This window comes from Phaethon aethereus (assembly GCF_964289735.1).
Source record: "Phaethon aethereus genome assembly, chromosome: 18".
NCBI lineage: Eukaryota > Metazoa > Chordata > Aves > Phaethontiformes > Phaethontidae > Phaethon > Phaethon aethereus.
This window is the reverse complement of record NC_138594.1, coordinates 7235362-7254737: the sequence shown is the minus strand read 5'-3', so window position 1 is coordinate 7254737 and position 19376 is coordinate 7235362. Positions and strand designations below refer to the sequence as shown.

The window sequence follows — 19376 nt, the reverse complement described above, 5'->3', positions numbered from 1 at the left end:
TTAACGATTGGGGAGTTGGGGGAGGTGTGCGGCTGGTGAAGCGACTGGGCGTAAATCTCACCCTCCCGTGGGGCCGGGCTGAGCGAGCTCCTTCCCTTCGTGGGATGGTTTCACGCGGAAGGCCACAGACCCGGCGCTGAACCTCTGGCAGGCTGCCGAGGGCCGCGCGGACGGCGGAGGGGCTGCCCGCGGCTCGCGTGGGTGCGGGAGCGGCGGGCTTGTCTCCGGGCCGGCAGGGGGCGCGCTCGGCCCCACGGCGGGCGGCTGGCGGGCCCCGCGCGGACGTGGACGCGGACGTGGACGCGGACGTGGACGCGGAAGTGGGTGGCGGGGCCGGGGCCGAGGCGCATCCCCTTAGTCTGAGCTCCCGAGGACCCCGGCGGCCATGTCGCGGGGCGGCGGGAAGGGGCCGAGCCTGAAGGACAAGCTGGACGGCAACGAGCTAGACCTGAGCCTCTGCGACCTGAACGAGGTGCCGGTCCGGGAGCTGGTGAGCGCCCGGCCCGGCGGGGGCGCGGCCGGAGCCGCAGGGACCGGCTCTGCCGGCTCGGTCCCTGGGAAGGGGCTGCGCGGGGGAACCAGATGTGCCGGAGGCGTTTGTGAGCCGGGCTGCAGGGCTTCAAAACAGCAGAGAGGAGCGTTTCGTGTCCTGCTGGCCGAGCAGCCGCCGCCGCCGCCACATCCGTTTCAAGTGCTGCCTTGAGACCCAGAACCGGCCGCTCGCAGGAGGCGCGGGGGATGGACAGACGGACGCGGGAGAAACCGCAGAGGCCGAAGGAAAAATAGCGGGTGTCAGAAGGGTACGGGTGTACCTCGGCGCTGATTTAGCGCTTTGTTTCTCTTTCAGGCCGCTCTTCCAAAAGCTACAGTATTGGATTTGTCCTGTAACAACCTCATTTCCTTGCCGGTAAGGTGCTAGAGAGCCTTTGTGGGGATGAGTCTGCTGGGAAATGTTTAGAAAAGACAACTATTGCTTCAGCAAATGTTCAGCGGGAGGTTTGGAACTGGCACTTTCCTCACCCCGGGGGGCTGAATGACTCTGCTGTCCGTGGCGGGTCAGTACTGGTGGGTGGTTTTGGATGAGGCAGGAGAGAGAAGAGGTTTGCGCTGCATGAAGATTGCAGCATCTTCTTGCCGGAGGATCCTCACGTGAATGCAGACCGGTTTCATCAGCAGTGAAGACTTGGGTTTGTTTCTGTTGTGTTGCCATACATCACCTTGTCTGTCTGTCTGTCTTCTCTGTCCTGCTGTTTTCCACCTCCATCTTCCAAGGCAAAGGAGGAGAGTGAATTTCCCTCCGTCACAGTTCTCTAGCAAGTTAAGGATCTGTGGCTTATGTAAGATGCAGGCTGTTTCCATATACTCCCTGCTGAGGTTCCTTCATAAAGGTGCTGACAAGCTTTTTCTGGGTTTTGTGTTTTTGTTTATAGTCAGACTTCTGCAGTTTGATGCATCTGGTAAAACTGGATTTGAGTAAAAATCGGCTTCAACAGCTGCCCTTGGACTTTGGCCGCCTGGTCAATCTGCAGCACCTGGACCTCCTGAACAACCGTTTAGTCACCCTGCCTGTCAGCTTTGCACAGCTCAAGGTAAAACTGTTTGCTGGGCAGTTATGTAAAGCTTTGGGATGCAGGCCAGGGTCTTGTGATCCTTCTCAAGTTGATTTCTGTGACTACCCATTCCAAAATTCAGCTGGCTCTGCACCGCAGCTCAGTGGAAATTATCTCACATCTGTTGAAAACACCTCTGCTCAAGCTCTCTGCTTGTCTTCTGTACCGGTTTCCTTCATGTGAAAACTAAATAGTTCTTTGCTTCTGCTTTGGATCTCTGAAATAATCACAAGACTACTGTGCTCTTACAGCCTGCCCTTTATCATTCCTTTCTGCAGAACCTGAAGTGGCTGGATCTGAAGGACAATCCCCTGGATCCTGTCCTAGCTAAAGTAGCGGGAGACTGTCTGGATGAGAAGCAGTGTAAACAGGCTGCTGTCAAGGTAAGGAATCTGCTTTTATTCTTTTTTTCTTACTTGGCTTTACGGGTGCTGGTTCTTCCTCCTTTTGCTTAGCAAGCTGGGCGGCTACTACAGTATTTTGAAGTTTCTTCAGACAGTCAGGTGAAGGTTCACTGCATTGACTTCACCGCTTCTGTGCCTGTAGAGAGCAAACAGTGGGCTGAGTAGGATTCTCTTCCATTACTGGAGTTGAGAGAGGACTAAATGCTGGCTGCCAAGAAAGCAGAGGCATAATCAGACAAAAAAAATCCGTATCTAGGCTTGTAGTCCAGGGTACAAAAATCTCTGGAGAAGCTGTTCCAAACTATAGACTCACATCAATAGAAGTGTTCTGTGATCGGCTAGCACCAGGTTGGCATGTTTGTTCTTTAATGGAAAGATCTGTTTCTTAACTGCAAAGATTGATGCGGGAAGAGGCGAGCTCTCTTCAGAGCCATACCTGTAGGGGTAAGTCAGGGTCGGTGGTCAGCCCCAGCTGACTGTCCTCAGCTATGCTCCGGCCGCTCTGTTTTGAACTGACTGTGCAATGAGCCTCCTGCAGAGGCCTCAGGTTGTTTTCTTGGACCTTGAAGGTACTGCAGCACATGAAAGCGATCCAGTCTGAGCAGGATCGACAACGGCAACGGAAGCTCCAAGCAGAGCGAGGTAAGCACAGAAAGCCCTCATGTGCTGTCCACTGAGGACTGTTCTTGATCTCTCTTACACGCCTGAACATACTGATTGCCATCTGACAAATACTTGTACCTATCAAAATCGTGAGGACTCTGGGAGTAGTAGGTTAGAAGGGCTGGAGGAAGAAAGATAGCTGGGGATAACTACGTGATTTCTTGCCTGCCTGAATAATAGTTAGATCTCTAGGTAGAATGCACTATAGGTTACCTGTAAAAAATATGAAAGAAGAGCACAGGATTTATTTTAAAGGAAGCCTAATTCTGAGGGAGCAAAATGCAATGTATGTAAATACTAAAAAAAAAATTAAAAAGAGGATAGTTATTTGATTTGTTTCCTCATTCCAACTGGGAACAGATAAGCAGGTAATAAGGAAGAAGGCAATGACAACCCTTTACATAAAAGGAAAAAAACCCTTCCTGTTAATCCCCAGAAATGGAGAAGAAGCGTGAAGCAGAACAGCGAGCAAAGGAGGCTCAAGAAAGGGAACTGAGGAAGCGAGAGAAGGCAGAAGAAAAGGAACGCAGACGACGCGAGTACGATGCTCAGAAAGCTGCAAAACAGGAGATGGAAAAGAAAACTAAAAAAGAAAACGTGCAGACCCGAAGTAAGTAGTATCCACTGTGGGTGGGATTGCATCCTATTTCACTTCATCACATTTTGATGCTGCCAGATGGGCTTTTATGCAGCCCAGGTACTGGGAGATGGTAGGAATGGGGAGGAAACCTGTAGGACTTCTAATAGTCTCTACTGCTGTGCCCTTTTCCCCTTCACCTGCGTTTCCAATGAACTGCTGAGCTACAAGACTCAGAAAGTTCTTCAGCTGTTCCTACAGAAACCTTCCCTCCATTCATTTCTTTTTGAGTGTACTGAGCTACATGGACAGAACCAAATCCTGTGCAACACAGAGGTGCTTTACACCCTCTTCACTGATGCCCGTGAAACTAAATCTGAAGCTTTTCATCCTAAACAGTTAGATCCTGCACACCGACTTATTAACCAGAGTTAAGTGATGAAAATTCACGGCAAAAGCCAACTGCAGCACAGACTGGAGTATCTTACCTGAGCAGCTTGTTTGTCAGTATAGATCGTTGAAGAGGTTGGATTAGTTCTTCACATTCTTTGTCTTGCAAATGTTCTCATTACAGAGCCTGCCTCCAGTTCTCGCCCCCCTCAGCCGCCCCGGCACAAGCACTCCTGGTCGCGGTCGGTGCTGAGGGTCCTGCTCTTCGTGCTGCTGTGCGTCCTCTGTACTTTGGCCGCCTGCAAGCTGACAGAGCTGCAGCATCAACCCCTGTGCATCAGCGTGAACACTCTCTACGAGGATGTGGTAGCCGCTCTGCAAAACCACAAAACCCTGCAAAATATGCTACAACAGAACTCGCAGCAGTGATCGTCCTGGACGGGCACTGGCTTTGTCAGCATCTCCTTCCACCATCTACGCAGTCAGAATTCCTATGGAATTGTGTTCTGGTGAAACAGCTTTTATTCAGTCAGCATTGGTTTGCTGGTCCACTCCACAGAGAGCAGAGTTATTGCTCAGATCATCTGTGCTTTGCATGTTTTGCAGTTGGCCTGTAACTCCCATTATTTTCCTCCGTTAACCTAAACTTGTTAACACTTCTTACCTCCAAGGGATGCTCACCTAGATTGTGACATACAGAAAGCTGCCAGTCTACAGGAGTGGAAAACACCAGCCCTTGGGTTATCTAGGGAGCTATAGCTCTGTCCCGGAGGTAGAAGGTTTTTAATACGTATCCATTCCTGCTGTCATTTCTGTTTGTGCTGAAACTGGTGATATGGCTATATGGGAATAATGTATTAAGGCCTACGCCAGGACCAATTACCAGGGTGTAGGATGGCTGTGTGTCCCTGTGTTGGAGCGAAGAAGCTGATGTACTATTGAAAGGAGCTGAAAATTTTCAATACAACGGTTTTCGCAGCAATTTGTCTGAGTTGGATGTTTATGTTACTAATGCAGTTTTCATTTTAATTAGGTCTTTTAGAAAGCCAAAAATTATTTCCAAGTACACTAATTTTAACCAGGCTGGTGCCAACAAAGGTGGCTACAGTTTAGGAAGGACCTGGCCAGTCTGTGGGCTGGTTTTGTTTGTGCAACAAGAGCAGGGTGCCCAAGACCCACGGACAGACAGCAGGCGAGTTGACCCGCTTGTTGCCAGCTGCAGCAGTGGCACGCAGCACCGGGTGGCACTGCGGCAGCATGGCACACCCAGGCAGGCAGGGAAGGGCTTTGCCTTGGGGCTGTTGGGAAGGCTGGGAGGTTTGGCAGCTTGCACTAAGAGAAATCACCTGTGCAAAGGCCTATGAATTATTTACAATTTCCTTACAGAGAAAACCACACAGAAGTTTGTCATATCCTTAAGGGCTTTGTGAGTACTAAAATGAGGTGTACACATAATGTTAAGTGCAGGTTTCAGAGAATATTCATGCTACACACTCCGCTAAGCCCTGCCTACATTAGTCACCAGAATCGCTCCCTCTCTTCTAATACCCAGGATTATTGCTGATAAGAGCAGTGGCATGAGGAAATAATCTCTAGCATTTCATACCAAGGTCATCATCAAAGCAGTAAGCCTTCACCTTTTTGTAACCTAATGATAAGACTGCAGTTCCCCGAGTGCCACACAGAAAGAAGCGGCAGCATGAATAGAAGATGGAAGGAAAGGCTGCCTGTGTCTGGCTCGGCAGTGTGCATGTTTGCTAAGATTCCTTGAAACAGCTTTAGGCTTTGCTTTTGGTATCTAACTCATCACATTCTTTTAAAAGGTCCTTGCTTACTATCCATAAATGTTCAGAAACACAGCAAACAACATTCAAAGCGACATTTCCTCCCTGCAGACATTCCTGCCAGTGTCTGTCAGGAGTCTGCTGCTTTGCCATCTAGGAGAGTACTGCTTAAGTTCGGAAACACCGGGCTAATAAGATTTGCCAGTTCAGGTCTGAAGCGTGCCACTGGCCAGGCAAAGGCTCCTGCTGAACACCTGACGCTAGCCCAGCGGGCGGGTATTTTTTCATTCGAGGCAGCATGGTTCCAAAGGGTGACTGCCACACGTTTGCTGCAGTTTAATTCACTCTCGGCACTCATCTCAGTAAGTGCTGCTGTCGCAAAAGACCTCAACTGTCCTTGTGTGCACACAAGTGCTAATGGCTTCGTGGACAGGCGAGCATGTTTCCCAATCTAATTAAAAGAAAGCTTTTTTTGCCAACTGTTTAGACCTCATAATTCCAGCGCATATAATCAGATTTCAAGACCCTCTATAGATTAAGCTGTCTGGAGACTGAATCAGGGCAATCTAAATTTATATCTTAAAATTAGTCTTACTCATTCCCATCTGCCACGGCAGAAAACAGTCTATTTTGTGAGGTGAAGTTCTTCCACCTCACTTAGAGCAGGTGCTGGGGAGGCCGCGCCATGTGGCTTTAGCATTAGGATTTTTTACACTGGAGAAAGAAGATAACTACTTGCAGTTTAGGATAGTAGTAGAAAGTATTCCCTTCAACAGACAACAAAGCTATCTATATTCAAGATGGCATGTTAAGAAGCAAAGATGATTATTACTCAAACTTATTTATTTTCTAGGAAGACAAATAAAAGGAACTACCAGTACCATAAGCCATGTCCAACTCATGCTCTTATGGAAGATGTTCACCATCTTTCTTGTGTGAACTCCAGCCATTCAGCAATTTTATCCAACCTTCTTCTGCTACAATAAAGTCTAAACGTGTTTTAAGTCTTTCAAGTAGGATCAATGATTCTATTTGTTATTTAAGCACTTCTTCCCAGAAGGAAGCTGAATACTTAGATCAGGCAAACAGTAAAATCCTCATTCCCTGGGACTACCCAGTGAAATCCAAATAAAGATCAGGATCGTGGGAAGTCATCTGCAGATAGATTCGTCGGGAGACTTCTGGTCCGATCCGCCGGGAGGTGGCTGTCACACCATCGCCACGGTGCACAGGGATATCAGCCAGCAAGTTTTGCCGCTCCTGCTCCAAGGAGCATCTGCTGTAGGCCTAGACGCAACACAAAGGAACAACGGTACCATCCATTTGCATCCATTGCTCAAAAAGATAATCAAAGCTATATACCTGTGACTGCTCTACTCTTTCACAACACACACTCCATTTTTCACCTGGTCTCTCCCCAGATCTCATCTGTGAGCTTACAGGCTGATGCAGAACCAATACTGCTGCCTCAGTAGTCTGCTCTGTAAAGCCAAAGCAATGGGTGCGAAGGAATCGGTTCCTTCACTACCTTAGCAAACAGCTCATACAGAATTGTTGTGTCAAATGTAATACCAGCTAAGTGATTCCTTCCACTCCTTACATTTGTTGGCTGTCTGCACACAGTGCTTAGTATTCCTAAGGCATCCTTACCTGGTTCAGAAGCTGTGGAGAAGGGTATGCAGACACAATAGCCTCAGCCATCTCGCGGCTGACCCGGTTAAATTGTTGTATCTGCCTCTTCCAAACTTCCAAGAGACCCTTTCCAGAATGATCCACCTTCACCCCTCTGCACCATCCCTCGTCTAAATAGAAAGGAAACCCCGTCTTCTCTCGCTCTCGCCTAGGGAGAACAAATAATGGGAGAGCAAATGAGACAATGAGGCTATGAAGAAAAGCCTATCCCTGCATCTGCTGTCACGTAGCCAGAGACAAGAGAGCCATTTCTCACTCTGTGCTTTTACAGACACCACCAGCATCACAGTAAACGCTAAAATTTTGACCCTGTCTTCTTTACATGCATTACCAATTTCCTTGTTTAAGACCAGGATTTCCTACTGAAAAAGAAACAATCCTGTACTTGGGAGCAATCCGGGCACAAGCCAACACGCATACAAAGTGGTAAACAAGAATTCACTTTCTGACTGTCAACCATAATAAAACACTGATTTACATGCCATTTTTAACAACATCTCATCTCTTTTCATGGCTGAGATATAAAATACAGCAGCTGCTGTGATAGGAATGCTAGGATTGTGTGAGGCTGCACAAGATGGCTTTTTTGCTATCGCTGTGCAACGTGCTGCTATCCTTCCTTATCAATGGAAACAGCTAAATGGTTCATTCTCAGTGACATCTCTCTTGGTTACATACAGTACTAGCTTTTCTTCTTCAGTAAGTGCCCAACCCTACTTGCATTCCCTTCCCACTCCTAAAATCAGACCGAGAACAAGAGCTTTACTTAATGTCAAGACTCGGATGTGAAACCAGGGTCTGTCCTCACCCCTCCCAGGCAGGACATCACTTTTCAAGAACTAACCCTGTGCTGAAGGAGCTGCATTAGCAGCTGCTCTGTGTCCCCTGCTCCTTTAAAAATCATTATACTGTGTCGTACTGAAGTACAACCACATTATCTGCTACTCCCTCCCAGTAACTGTGAAAGTGCTGCCTCTCCAAAGATATGACCAAACCTCATCTGCTTACTCACTTGAACGGTGCTTCCGCTACAGCTTTTGTGAACATAGTGGCAAACTCTCCGAGCTCCTCCCAGCTCTCAAAAAAGCTGACTTGAACTTGTTTGCACAGCTGCAGATCCACCAAGGCCTGTAAACATCATTGGAAACAAAAAATGGAACAATTAGTTTTCTCACATCAAACTCCACTCTTGTCAAACAAAAAAGGCTCATAACATCTCGTTATAGGACAAGAACATCGACTCTCTCCCCATTTTGGGAACAGTTCATTTAAGGCACTGAAGTATTTAGGGGCAGCCTGTCTCCCGCCAGTTAATACCAGTATAGTGCCACTTCAGCTGCCGCAGATCCTCAGTGGCAGGCTCTTGTGACACGCAGGCCACCCAGCCCAGGAAGGGTGAGAGATGCTAACGGCCACTGACGTCGTAATTGAAGGTGAACGAGACATGTCAGCCCGTGGGAGAGCAGGTACATAACTGAGCAGTGGGGAACTGAGCTCTGTCCACATACACATGGACTAATGCAGGCTGAATCCCCCTGTCTGAGAAAGTGTGTGATTGGGTCAAATGTTCAAACAATGGCAGACAGCAAGAGATGATGGCTGCATGCCTGTTTTACTCACTTCTTCCACGTCCATTCTGGTTATCTCCAGGCCAGAATCCTTAACTTGTTTTTTTCTCCATTTTCCTTGTTCTTCTGCTTGGTTTGCACTCACTGCTGCCTGTTGCAGTCTCTTTTTTTCCTGAACTCTGAGAGACACAAGAAGAGTAAAGTAAGACTGGGAGTTCATGCTCTTCCCCAGGTATTTCCCATTGGTCACTGTGGTGACAGGCTAGATGGACCTTTGCTTCTGTTTCTATGTAACAAATAGTGGAGCAGTTCTGGGTGGGAATACCTCTTACGCTCTAGTCTTTGCTAGAAGGATGTAAACACCTATGGCATTTTTTAAGGCCAGAGACAACATAGAACCATGTGGAAGAAAAAAAAAACGTTTAACCTGAAATAATTTTCTACTTGAACTACTGCCAGTGCCAGAATTTTCCCAGGCATTTTCTCCATCACATTAGCTACATAGCTCTGTAGGGTCTCCTTCTGTCCTGCTGTACAGCCCTGGGCCTCCTGCAAAGATCAATGGAAAAAAGGAGTTAAACCATCCCGAGTTACACATGCAAGCCCAGCAACCTATGACTCCAACTCTGCAGCTGGGTCTGCAGGTGAAAAAAGTCTGTTCACACAGCTCTTCAGGGGCAAGCAAGCAAGCAATACTTGATTCAGTCTAAAGTTATGGCAGAAAGAAATAAAAATATTTTTTTTAAAAAAAAAGGCCCACTTGAACTGACAATGCTACCTCTTAACAAAATCTGTGAAAAATTGTAACTAGGAAAGAAAGATTGTCAGAACTTTGCATTATACAACCCTAGTGTTTTTGATCCATTAATGGCTTCTAAAACCAGATTTCTGGTGGCTCCATCCCACATCAAAACCCTCCTGCCATGAAGAGGGATGACAAACACCACCCTTACAGCAAGGCATGTTCGAGAGCACAGAAGTCATAAGCGCTCTCACTTGTTTGTAGTTGTGAACCATGGACAAAAACTCCTCCAAGCGAAGCAGAACCAGGACGTTTGGTTCTTCTGTCCATTCATCTCCTTCTTCCATCTGTCCAGATATGAAAACAAACATCCAGATCAACAGTCTGTTTATAATTCACTCACTCAAACTGATGCTCCCACTCAGATCTCTGAGGCAGGGAGAAGATTAGAGGGTGTTTACTTGGGCTGCTAAATGCAATTACTAATGAGTTCAAAAAAAAGAGGAAGAAAAGGGCAAGAACATCAAGATTTTGTTCCCACACCTGAGATGATACCGTCTTTCTCCTCCAGGTGATGCCACAGGGAACAGTCTGACTCTCAACCACACAGGAATAATTTGCAGCCTGCAAAGCACTAAGGATCTGACCACCACCTTCTACCTGTAAGAGGACTGAAATCAGTGCATGGGTCAGGCTTCCACAGCAAGAACTGACAATCAGTATAAGGCACGTGCAGGCTGTGAAGACAAGTACCTTGATCTAGCACCACTGTTATGTATTTCTGGCATTCCCCTGGTCGCTGAGCTTTCAGCATCTTGGCAAGGGCCTTCTTCCTCTCTTTTTCCTGCTCCTGCTGCCTCCTCCGTGCTTCTCGCTCCTTCCTCCTTTGCCACGCAGCCTGGCAGATTGCCTCCCTTTCCTTCTGACCATATTTTGGCTTCTTAGGAGGCAGGGATGTTTCTGGGCTTGTTCCGCTTACCAAGGGCCTCATAGGCTGGTCTGCGGAGCTGGACTGATAGGCTGGCAGCGGGCACAAAGAGGGCCTCTCAAGACCGTGCGTGCGATTTTGGCTGCCACAAGACACTTCTCTAGACGACACCAGGGCTTCCTGCGGCCCTGCACTGCCAGGTCCCAACAGGTCACCGCTAGCACAATCGCCAGCTCCCTCTGCTGCATCCCCACAGCCCGGCTGGGGGCGCTGAAAAGCCACCTCCCTCTTTGCTTCCACCCTCCTCTTGATCCTCTCGGGCAGAGGGACGACCTCCTCCTCCTCCTCCTCCTCCTCCTCCTCCTCCTCGCTCCCACTGCTCACCACCAAAACCACTCCCGCCGCCCTCCCCGGTTTGAGAGCGGGGGACGAGCGCCGCCGGTGGTCCAACCTGCCGGGCGATAGCGATGGCTGTAGCAGGGAGGCTAAGGTAGGCAGCTCCTCCTCATCGCTCTCCGCCATCTCGTTTCCCCCTGAGGTAAAGCCCCGGGCGCCTGAGGGACGAGAGCGACCGGTGCCCACTGAGGGGAAGCTCGCGCGAGTGGCGGTTGGTCCGAACGCGCGCGGGGCTGGCGGCGGTTGGTCCGAACGCGCGCGCATGCGCGCGCGTTCGGACCAACCGCCGCCAGCCCCGCGCGCTCCGCCCCCCCACCGGAAGAGGAAGAGGTGCTAGGGAAAATGGCGGCGTTGCGGCAGTTGTGTGAGTGAGGGGTTACTTCCACCTTGAGCTTCTCTTCTCTGCGGAGTTTGGTCGTGGGGTGGGAGGTTGAGCTGCGAGGAGGGTGCCCTAGGGGAAGTCCCTGTCGGTAGCTCGGGGTCGAGGCCTTCGCCTTTACCTCAGGCCGCGGCTTGGCTGGGGCGGTGCTGTGGAGAAATGCGAGGGTTTCAGGCCCTAGTGCTACCGTATCGCGGGGTACTTCATGCGGGAAGGGGTTTCAGGTGGTTTGTAGTGCTACCTGCAGAAAGCAGGTCAGCTCTGAGCTGGCGTTGAGGTGCTGAGGGCTTTATGCCTTCTGGACTCGAAAACCTCCAGGGATGGGGACTGTACAACCTCTCTGCTGCTGCTTGACTGCCCTCATGGTGAAAAAATCATTCTAAAAACATCATTCGTGTGTGGTAGGTAGACACCAAACAGCGAGGGGCGTTGCTCTCTCCTTGCACAGTGCAATAGTCAGAAGGCTTTAAAATTGCCTTTTTTTTAATCTAGAAGTGTTACAGGCAGAAATATCCTCATAGTTTCTTTGGTGAGATATCAGAATAGTGAATTTTTTTCCACCGATTTCCAACATGACTTCAGTCAAGTTACAAGCACTCTGTCTGTCTTCTGTAGCTAACCCTTTCTCCCCACGTGCCTGATGCTTTAAGTTCATTTTTTTGTCAGCAAGCTTTGTTCATCCAACACAAAATGTAACCTTGGAATCAACCTGTTGATTGGAACCAGTATTCCAAATTGTTGGAATTTTTTTGATAAAAGTCAGTTGGATTATAACTTCGTAGAATTTGTGTATATGAAGCTGTAACTCTCATTCATTTTTGCCTACTTCCCTGTAGTCTGTCAAGCCTTTCTTTTATTTAATGGGTAAGCCTCTGAAATTAATGATCCTTTGTAGAGCAATTACCCTTTTCTCAACAATATTTCTAGCTGACTGAGTAGCTATGATAATTTGATTAAGGTTAAGTTAATCCAGTGCTTTTACTCAGGATAAGAAAAGAAGAATGTTATGATAACCAGTCTTCCATACTAATCTGTTGTTTAAGAGGCTAAATAGAGGGACTCAGAAAAAATTTGATTTGCCAGCTAACTGCGTGAAAGGAGGTACTGAAGAGATTTTTAAAAAGAACTAATTATATCTCAGTCATTTTTAACAGAGAGAAGTTCATGTGAGGGTCAGCTTTCTTGATAAGAAAACCAGTGTATTTTCTGTTAGTGTCATTTGTTTGTTTAAGGGAGAAGTTTGTGGTGTGAATGATAGTTTGTGTTCCAGAGAAAATCAGTGTCTGTAACAACTGATATATTTTTTTCCTTGACTTGTCCTGATTGTAACTCAAGGATTTGCACAAAATGCTTGTTAGGATGCTCAGGATAGCAATTCTATATATGCTTCTATATCGTCCTGAATTGGAGTCTTCTCATTTGTAAGATTTCAAAATATTACTGTGTAAGTAAATGCTGTTCCATTGAACATGCTGTTCTGTTGAACATGCCGTTCCATTGAAGAGGAAACTGAAACAGAGATCACAGCTTGTCTTTTCTCAAAGCAATATAAGGCAAATCCACAGCAACCCGTAACATCTGTACCTCATTTTACAAGGCCTTGCTGAAACAGGAATTTGGGCACATCCTTTAGCATAGTTGCCAAGAGTTCTACTCCTCCCTGAGCAGCAGCAGTACTTGAGATGTGGCCTCTTTGCTGAAGACTTAGGCCGTAGCAGTCCAATTATGATTTATCGTGGAAGTAACTTTTTTTTCCTCAAGGCTTTCTTTTGCCTTTAGTTTTAAAGCCTGTCTTAACTGACATCCTTTAAATCTGAAAAAATAAAGCACATATAATAGGTTTTGTCAGCTGACGTTGTTGTTCTTGCTCCCAACCTAGTTCTAACAGCTCCCCAAACAAGCCTGGTTGCTGTCAGATGTGCTTCTAAGAAAACTGGGGGCAGCTCAAAAAATTTAGGTGGCCGCAGCCCTGGGAAGCGATATGGATTCAAAAAAGTAGAAGGTAGGTCTGAGTATCTGCTGAGTCTTACTTGCATTTCATTGGGTTCTTCACAGCTTCTCCCCTGGCATGGGTGTTAGTTGTTGAGCATTTCAGTAGGAGGTGGCCACTGTGCTTTTCCAAGAGAAAGGAAAGGGGAGGTTCAGTGAAACCTTGTGATCAAGGGTAGGCGGCAGGAGGGCAGGGTGAGTCAGCCTCCCTCCCAGCTGGGCCTGCGAGCGGCCAGCCAAAATTGCCTACAGAAAACGTACTTTGATTCTAACTTGGCCTTTCTGGAGTGCCTGGGAGGAGGGTACGCTGTGGGACACCTAATAACTTAAGTGCACTTTCCCCCTATGCTGTGTTGAAAAGCTGGGCATTTTAGATGTTTATAAAGGGGAGAATTATTAGGCTTAGCAGAAGCCAAAGTACAGATTCTTGCAGCTGAGTGCTTAATAATTATTATCTTTGGTGATGAAAACATATCAATGTAAAAGGTAATAAAACAAATGCCTTTATCAACCAGAAAATGCCAGAAGTAATCTTTTCAAAGATTAGAATTGCTTTTCGGTATTGTATATCAATTGTCCTTTATTTCCTGCTAACAGCATTTTTGTTTAGATGCTTTTAGCATTTGAAGTAATTTTTCCTTAGAAATTTCCCACAGAAAGCTGGGGTTTGTAAGCCCTGGAACTGTTTGTGTTCTGCCAGGGCTTCGGGGAGCTTCATGTCTTTGCAGTCTGACTTTGTCGCTCTGTTGCAGGTGCATTTGTGCAGGCAGGCAACATTTTGGCTACGCAGCGGTTGATACGCTGGCATCCAGGGGCTCATGTAAGTTGCTTTTCCATCTCTTCCTTGGCTCTTGGAGAACAGCAGCCCACAACAGCGTCCTGTACTCAGTGCCTCCTCTCATTCAAGCTAGTTCTTAATGCTTGTCCCTATATTCTATATAATCCTGAAAATGGGTTTCATTACCTGGTATTTCTTAGTCACAGAGCCTGCTGAGAGTCACACCCATGCCCCTGTGACTGAGGAGAGGACTGAAAGTTAGGAATATCCCCAAACACTCTGGTAACCTAACTGGGTAGTTGTGCTTCAGGGTGGAATCGGTATCTCCTCCCTCATAACGAGCACTATTGCATACCGATTGCTGGAAGCAAATAGTGTGGTTTTCTTTTATTTTAAAATATAAAGCAACAGATGCTGTTGAAGCCAGGCTATCAAACGAGGCAGACCAATGATCAGATCTGCTTTAGTGGTGGACCTCCAGCTTTTCCTTTTTAACACTCCTCATCCTCTTCCAGGTGGGGATGGGCCGTAACAAGACACTCTATGCCCTGGAGGATGGGATTGTGAGATACACTAAAGAGGTCTACATACCTCCTCCCCGCAGCAGCGAGAGCAGGGAAGTGATCTGTCGTCTACCCAAAGGAGCAATTCTTTATAAGACCTTTATCAGTGTTATCCCTACCACAGAAGTAGGAAGCTTTAAACTGGTCACCATGCTCTGAGCCTCCTTTGTCACCTAGGGACAGATGGGAAGAAGCGGCTGGGACAGACCGCTCCAGCTGGACTGGCATCCCAGGACAAGAATATTCTAGCTCCGAAGATACCAGCTTAGGACTTAGTTTGCTTGTCCCTAAAGCACATGTGGTCAGTGTTCAGGCACTGGGATCACCTGCTGCCATTTGTAAGAGCATGTAATAAATGCTGTGGGGCTGCTGAAGGTCTCAGCTGTTCATAGAATGTGTTATTTATGTTCATTCAGTATGTGGAGCTGCTTTCCTCTGGAGAACCTGTGCTGTTGTGCCACTGGATGAGTTCTCTCTGCACTCATTCTTATGTCAGTATTTGTCCCACTAATAATTCCCTCTATTATTACTCATTTTTAGACATTACTGTTATATTTGTATCTTAATTCAAAATACTGCGAGAGAGGACAGATCCTTTTCCACTTGCACCTAACTGCATCCCAGGAAGCTAGATTTTTCTATCTAACTCGCCTCAATGATTAACTCAAATAGCTGAAAGTGTTCTGTTTACTAGCCGTGTGAGGCAAGTTCACACTTGTAAAGCTAACTCGTGACTAATTTTAGAGTGCCTGCTAAGATGCACAAGTCTGGGGTGGTACTTGAAGCTCAGGAGCTGGAGGTGTATCTGTGATCCAGAAGCCTTATCCTTTTTTCTTCCCTGAGTCATTCTGTGACATTTTTGAGCTTATGTAGCTCAAAAGAAAGGAACCCAAATGCCCAAACTGATCTCATTTTATCTACAGGTTTGTAAACAATTTGAAACATTGGCTCTGCAGTAGAAAACAGGTTATCAAAACTGGTGGTGTAAAGACACCCGTGTTGACATTAGGTTGTCTGCAGAAGACGACTAGGTAAACTGGGTCAGCCACGCACATCCACCTTTGCTTTATGTTCTTCATGGAGACCGCCAGCTGTCTTGTCTGTGCTTCTCCTGTCCTTTCCCAGCTTGCATGTCCAGTCACACGGTTCATCTCGGTGGTCAGTATTTGCGTACAGCAGGTGACACAACCCCCGGACCCTCTCCGAATCTTTATCAGAAGTCCATACCAAAGTGTTCTCAGTCACAGAGGACTGTTGCTGTGAGAGCACTCAGCGATGCTCTGATGCAAGTTTGTCCTGTCACTCACAGGTGAGGATTCCCACCTGGAATCCAATACACTGATAAAGTAAAACATTTTATAACCTAAGAAATAAGTCAAGTAGCACAACATGACCACTGTCTTGAGGTCAGATCCTTGGCACGCCGGGCAGTGCTTGCCTCACAGAGGTATGACAACACCAGCTGCCTGGAGGACCTGTGGCTGAGCAGACCTTCACCTTGGCTTTGCCTCCCTGTGTGTAGAAGCAGGCAGCTGGTCCGTCGCCTTTGGTAACAGTACGTTTGGCAGAGAAGAGCGAGCAGACAGCCCTGGTTGCTCCGCTTGGAGCACAGAACCTGGCAGCAGCTCCGTGACTGTCCTGGTGCTGCGGGAGGGACGTCTCCGCTGGCTGGCTCGGACTTGCCTGTGTCTCGGCTGATTGCCAATCTGGGTGGAGGTCCAAGGTTCGGCTACTCCCTGTGGACAAGAACGATGTCACAGGCACCTCTGTCGCTGACACCAGGGAAGAAGTGGTACGTGGAGGCCAAGGCCTTACACAGCTGTGTTTTGCTGAGTTTGGTAACTGAGATGGGCCTGGAAAGGGTCTGGCACACCACGTCTGCCCAAGGTCTCTGAGCTTATTCCTGTTCCTGAGAAAGCTGGAGGATGCCTCAGAGCATGCTCATAGGGAGGCGGCATCTATTGAGGAGAGAGAAAGAGCATTACAGCTCATCAGAAACAACCAGGAGATCACCCCACCTCTTCTTACAGAGCAGATGACAAGGCTCACAGCCACCACCAGCCTGAAATTAAATTCCTGCCATCTTTAGACAAACAGGCTGCTGGTGAGATGAACACCTGGAAGATCAGTGCTTAGCACCAGTTCGCAACACAGCAGGGCAGAAATCCGCTGCAGAGGTGCATTGCCACCCTCACACTCCCTGTGCCAGGTTCCTGCTCTTCTCTGTCACCTTTCAAGGACTTGTCCCTACTTGTCACAAGGCCAGAAAAGACTTGTTAAAAGCCGTAAACTTGTCGTTTGCTTTCCTTTGACCAAGGATCAATTTCTGGGATTTACAGAAGCACCTTCAAACGAGGCTTTCTACCCAGGTTTTGGCAGCAAGTCTCACTGCACAGCGGCAGAGAGGAACCTCTGGGCTGTCATTACATTTATTTTGGCAGAGCTCGGCTAGCTTTGTCCCGTAATGACTGACAGGAGTGGCACAGGGATGTTGTTAAAGAGCTCCCATTGCAGTTCCTCAACGACTCATCTTTGGGGCCTTACTCTTCTGTGCCCTCAGTGCTCTGGTTTCAGGGCAGGTATAGTTAGTTACAGCTCCAAACACTGAGTGGCAAGTGCTGACTGTGGCAAACTTTATGGTGCAGCTTTAAGAGCCCCAAATCCAGGTAAATCAGTAACCCTTTAGCACTCTGCTCAGGGTTTCAGATGTTTCTGTTTTGCTTTAGTCAATGAGGACTCCAACAGGAGTCTCTCGGGTCACTGCCGCAGGACCTACTTGGCAGATGCACTCGCATTTCTCTATTGCAGGAGTGCAAATGTCGTAACAGGCAAAGCCTCCTGCTCATAAATAAGCCATAAACACTCCAAGGTAATATCGAGGGGCCTCCCAGAGGTGTCCTGCAGGGAGAAGGGAGCAAGAAACCGTGGAAGGCTTACAGATCTAAAAATAACTTTCCCAGCTTGGACTTGTACCGAGCAGATGATCCAAAGGGCCTGCCCTTTCATCAGCAGCTCTGCCCTCCCTCCTGGCACAGGCATTTCTGCAAACGCATCAGGAGAGATCAATCATTAACCAGCACAGATGTACACAAAAGGAGCCTCCCGGTACACTTTGTGCCCTTCCCAGAGATAACGGCTATCAGAGAAAGGCAATCGCAGAGAACAGAGTCCTGAACTACTGCGAATTGCTGAAGCAAGACCCAGATACGGACTGGAGCGGGGACTGCTCCTGGTCCCCCGCCAGCACCCTTGTGCAGGGGAGGGAGAGCTCACCTCCTGGGAAGGCTCTGCCCACAGCCCAAACCTCTCGGCAATCATCTGATGGATTTCCCGTTGTCGATCTTTCTTCCGTACGCTCTCGTAGCTTGGCAAGCGGGGCTGCTCCCAGGAAGGGAGCTGGTAGCTGCTGGGGGATCCGACACAGAATAGCTCGTCTCCCTAGCAAAGCCCAGCCCAGAAGAGAAAGGTCAGCACAGCGGTGGCTCTCTTTGCTGGAAGTTCATGGCCTGGTACCACCTCAAGTCACTTCAGGGTTCAAAGTTGTGGGTGCCCTTCCTTGAACCCTGAGAGGAAATCTTCCCAGGAGGTAATTACACCAGACCCACTTTGCAAATCCCAAGCCCCGAGGGATCTGCCTGGCACTTCATGCCCAGACACCTCAGGGCACTGTGGTGTCCTCTGCAGTATCCCTGCCCCCTCCCCCCCAGGTTTTTACATACCAACAGCACTTCCCAAAGTTGCTCCTGCTGTCCAGCACCTTCTCCCCATGCCCCAGGAGCTCCCCAGGTTCCCATAACCACAGTCTCTTCCCAAGCTCATCAGGATCTTTGCTCCCATTTCCCCCCCAGCTCCCATCCCAGCCATCACCTGCACGCCAGGGTTCTCGGCAGTGCTCTCCAGCCGGGACGCTCCGCACTGGGGACCCACCAGCCGCTGGCTGCTGCTGAAGTAGGGCGGGGGGCAGTCCTGTAACGAGGGGTCAGGGAGGAGGATGTGAGCAAAGCCAAAATCCCTCACATCCCACCTGGCAGCGAGCGGAGCTCAGCCAGCTCACACGGGACAGCAGGAGGAGCTGCTACCTCTGCCCGTTTGGCTCTCGCTGCTGGCAGCCGACCTCTGCCAGCCCGTTTACCGGCACCAACAGCCCAGGCACATCCTCACTGGGCAGCGCAGGGCCCGAGCCAGCCGGCACCACTACGCAGCCAAAGGGGTGGCAGCCTGGGCCCAGGGCAGGGTTTAATTCAGACTCAGCAGAACCATCTCTCTTTGGGGGACAACAAAAACCAACGTGACTACTCCGCTAGTGTAGGTCAGAGCTCCATCACATGCTCAGGGTTACAGAATTTGTAAACACTTATCTACCGAGGTAGTCATTTCAGGATCATGTAGCAAGCAAATCTGCAGAGCAATAGCTGTTCTGTTCCGAGCAGTCTTGCTCCAGTTCAGTTAAACTCGCTTCCCCATAAAGGTGCTGAGCAACAGCAGAGATCCCTCTCGCAGAGCGCAGCCCCTCGAGCCAGAGCCAGGACTCGGGCCGTGGGCTGTTTCTCGCACTCAGAAAAGCCCCATCTCTGCCAGCAGAAAACAGTGCAGAGACTCCCAGAGCAACCAGGGATTCACAGGGGGAACTACGAATGACAGATTTATTTTTGCTCTTAACAACTGAAGAGCCATTTGTCTCGGCCCTACGACGCAATTACAGAAGCTGCAGGAAATGAGGCTGGCTGGGGGCACAACTATTTGTTTTAATAACTGATTAGCAAAACCAGCCCAACTACACCTACTTCAAAGCTGCCTCACACCGCTACAACTTCTTCACTTTTTCTGATGGAAACGCATCCTATATACGTTCCTTTTCCATATATAGTTCTTCGCATCCGCATCCATCTGTCCACACAGCCCTTTGCTAAAGG

At 48.6% G+C, this 19376-nt stretch overlaps 3 protein-coding genes across 3 annotated transcripts; 2 read left to right on the top strand and 1 right to left on the bottom strand.

Annotated features, from left to right (window-relative positions):
- Positions 1-272: 272 nt before the first annotated feature.
- Positions 273-4073, top strand: LRRC59 (leucine rich repeat containing 59; the record flags this gene model as incomplete). Its single annotated transcript, XM_082008241.1, has 7 exons — positions 273-490; positions 848-907; positions 1431-1589; positions 1889-1993; positions 2584-2656; positions 3114-3287; positions 3829-4073. The coding sequence occupies exons 1-7, from the start codon at positions 386-388 to the stop codon at positions 4071-4073; spliced, it is 921 nt and encodes a 306-aa protein (XP_081864367.1). The 5' UTR covers positions 273-385.
- A 2465-nt stretch (positions 4074-6538) lies between these two features.
- On the bottom strand, positions 6539-10880 carry EME1 (essential meiotic structure-specific endonuclease 1; the record flags this gene model as incomplete). The annotated part of the gene is made up of 8 exons (XM_082008280.1): positions 6539-6715; positions 7079-7268; positions 8133-8248; positions 8741-8867; positions 9116-9237; positions 9685-9777; positions 9974-10101; positions 10184-10880. 8 exons carry the CDS (start codon positions 10878-10880, stop codon positions 6539-6541), a joined length of 1650 nt encoding a protein of 549 aa, XP_081864406.1.
- A 216-nt stretch (positions 10881-11096) lies between these two features.
- On the top strand, positions 11097-14628 carry MRPL27 (mitochondrial ribosomal protein L27; the record flags this gene model as incomplete). The annotated part of the gene is made up of 4 exons (XM_082008279.1): positions 11097-11118; positions 13013-13135; positions 13875-13942; positions 14416-14628. 4 exons carry the CDS (start codon positions 11097-11099, stop codon positions 14620-14622), a joined length of 420 nt encoding a protein of 139 aa, XP_081864405.1. The 3' UTR covers positions 14623-14628.
- Between the last annotated feature and the right edge of the window lie 4748 nt (positions 14629-19376).